A 1,971-nucleotide genomic window follows, 5' to 3' on the forward strand; every position below is an offset into this window, starting at 1 on the left:
ATAACGTGTTCATGTCCATAGCTGTTGATGAACTAAGAGCCCCTGTTGTTCTTAAACCTTCCCGGTTGTCTGCTGCACATCCTTCGACGAACAAGCAGCCTTATCCTTCTGTTCGTCCTTTGCGGATGCATCGTCGGGTTTGCCCTGGAAGTCGTATTTGTCCACGTCGATGCTTTCAGCTTCCATAGACTCCCGCAACCGGGATAACAATTCCACTTTTCTTCCGGAGGTGGCCAAATTATGCTTTTCCAACTCCTGTTTCAGCTCCTCAATCTTTAAGTCTGAATTTTCGCCATTTTCAGTAGTTTATCCTTCGGGATTTATTTAACAATCCCACTTCTGACACCAATTGTTGCGTTTATCCTTGAAACCTTGAGCGATTTCCCAAACAACTTCCGGCTCGTGTCGCTGGATTGTTAAATAAATGCTGACGATGACCAAATTGTAGTACAATTAACTTTATTGTACAACAAATAATTTACAATACTTTCTAATACCGTAAAAACACTTTACAATACTCGTTAAAGCAATTACAACGCTTTACAAAACTTGTTAACACAATTAAACTTATAGCTTGCTTATTCGTAACTCACTTTACTTGTAGCTTGCTGACTTGTAACTAACTCTCTCCGGTGTCTGGTGGCGCCCTTATATACCTGGGCTCGCACTCATGGCAACTCTAGAATGTTCTGAAGTTCATCGCTCATTCTCTTTCTCGCGCTGTTCGCAGTGTTCATCCACTTGACGTTTTCTCATTTGGAACATTCTACGTCATTCCTCGAACATTCTTCTTATTTCTCGTTATTCGCTTTGTGTTGCCGCAGTATTCGCCACAATATATTAAAATGTAAACAAAAACACACACTCAAATGAAAATTTAGAAGACGTTTGGTATTGCCACTTTATTTAAATGAATCGGTAAAACACATTCATTATAAGGTGTCCACAACTACGATTTATTAACACCTTCATTATAAGGTTTTCACATTACCCATTCATTAAGACCGATTTATTTTACAGCTTTTACTCAGATTATCGGTCTATGCAACACCATTTTGGAGAGACGAAGCAAACTGGAGGCTAAGGTCGATGATTTGCAAAAGAAGATAACCGAAAATGTAAGCAGTTTACTCATTTTCGTATAATATTATCAGCCCATAATGAAATAAACATACGGTTAATAAAATTTAAATACTAAAGGAAGTTTACATTTTCAAGAATTTTTATGTATACGTTTTTGCGAAAGAGGATTTTTAAGTCTTAAATTCATATTTAAGAAGTTCGTTTTTCACAATAAATCTTGATATTTCAGATGCCGATCGATGCGAGGTGGTGGCTCAGCAAAAAACTCTCCGAGAATGCAAAGTGCTTATCAAAAAGGTCCATCAGTCATTCTGTCGAATAAATGGGGGCGCGGTTACTGAGTTCCAATTGGAAGTTTCAGATGTTCTCCCATTAAAAACCATTGACGCATTGTTTGATGTGGAGGAAAAACTACAAAGCAATGAATATAAAGAGGAAATGGTATGAACGAAATAGAGTTAATTACATTATTTCTATACTCTAGGACGAATAATGTACATTAATATATTTTGTTATTTGCAGATATCTTACATACTCACATTGGGCGCTGCGTCTCGAAATATTGATGGGACGATAAAAAAAAATGTTTTCGGACGAGTTGTTAATCAATTTTAATTGGGATGGAAGGTGTGGAAAGAGAGCGTTAATGAAACTTAAGCTCATTGACCGCATCATATTTGGTACGTTTATTTTTCCTTATGAAATTTGAGGTATGTACGTATGTTTATATTTATCATAGATATTTTTAAACTCAAAGGCCGTCTCAATTTCGAAAAGGATGTAAAAAACAGCGTTAATCTCAGCCATAATAGGCAGAAGCAAAAAAAGTATGCCGCAAAAAGCTTTCGCAACAGGAATGCGAATAGTTTGAATGTCTTTCTTATTAAC

General features: G+C 36.6%; 1 protein-coding gene across 1 annotated transcript; it reads left to right on the forward strand.

The window, feature by feature from the left end:
- Window positions 1–1,103: 1,103 nt before the first annotated feature.
- On the forward strand, window positions 1,104–1,734 carry LOC108355898 (uncharacterized; the record flags this gene model as incomplete). The annotated part of the gene is made up of 3 exons (XM_017607029.1): window positions 1,104–1,118; window positions 1,313–1,524; window positions 1,606–1,734. Coding segments are annotated over 3 exons (320 nt in total), but the record flags the coding sequence as incomplete, so codon positions are not given.
- Window positions 1,735–1,971: the final 237 nt, after the last annotated feature.

This window comes from Rhagoletis zephyria, unplaced genomic scaffold, assembly GCF_001687245.7.
Source record: "Rhagoletis zephyria isolate East Lansing unplaced genomic scaffold, Rhagoletis_zephyria_1.1 Rzeph_scaffold_51708, whole genome shotgun sequence".
In the NCBI taxonomy this organism is placed as follows: domain Eukaryota; kingdom Metazoa; phylum Arthropoda; class Insecta; order Diptera; family Tephritidae; genus Rhagoletis; species Rhagoletis zephyria.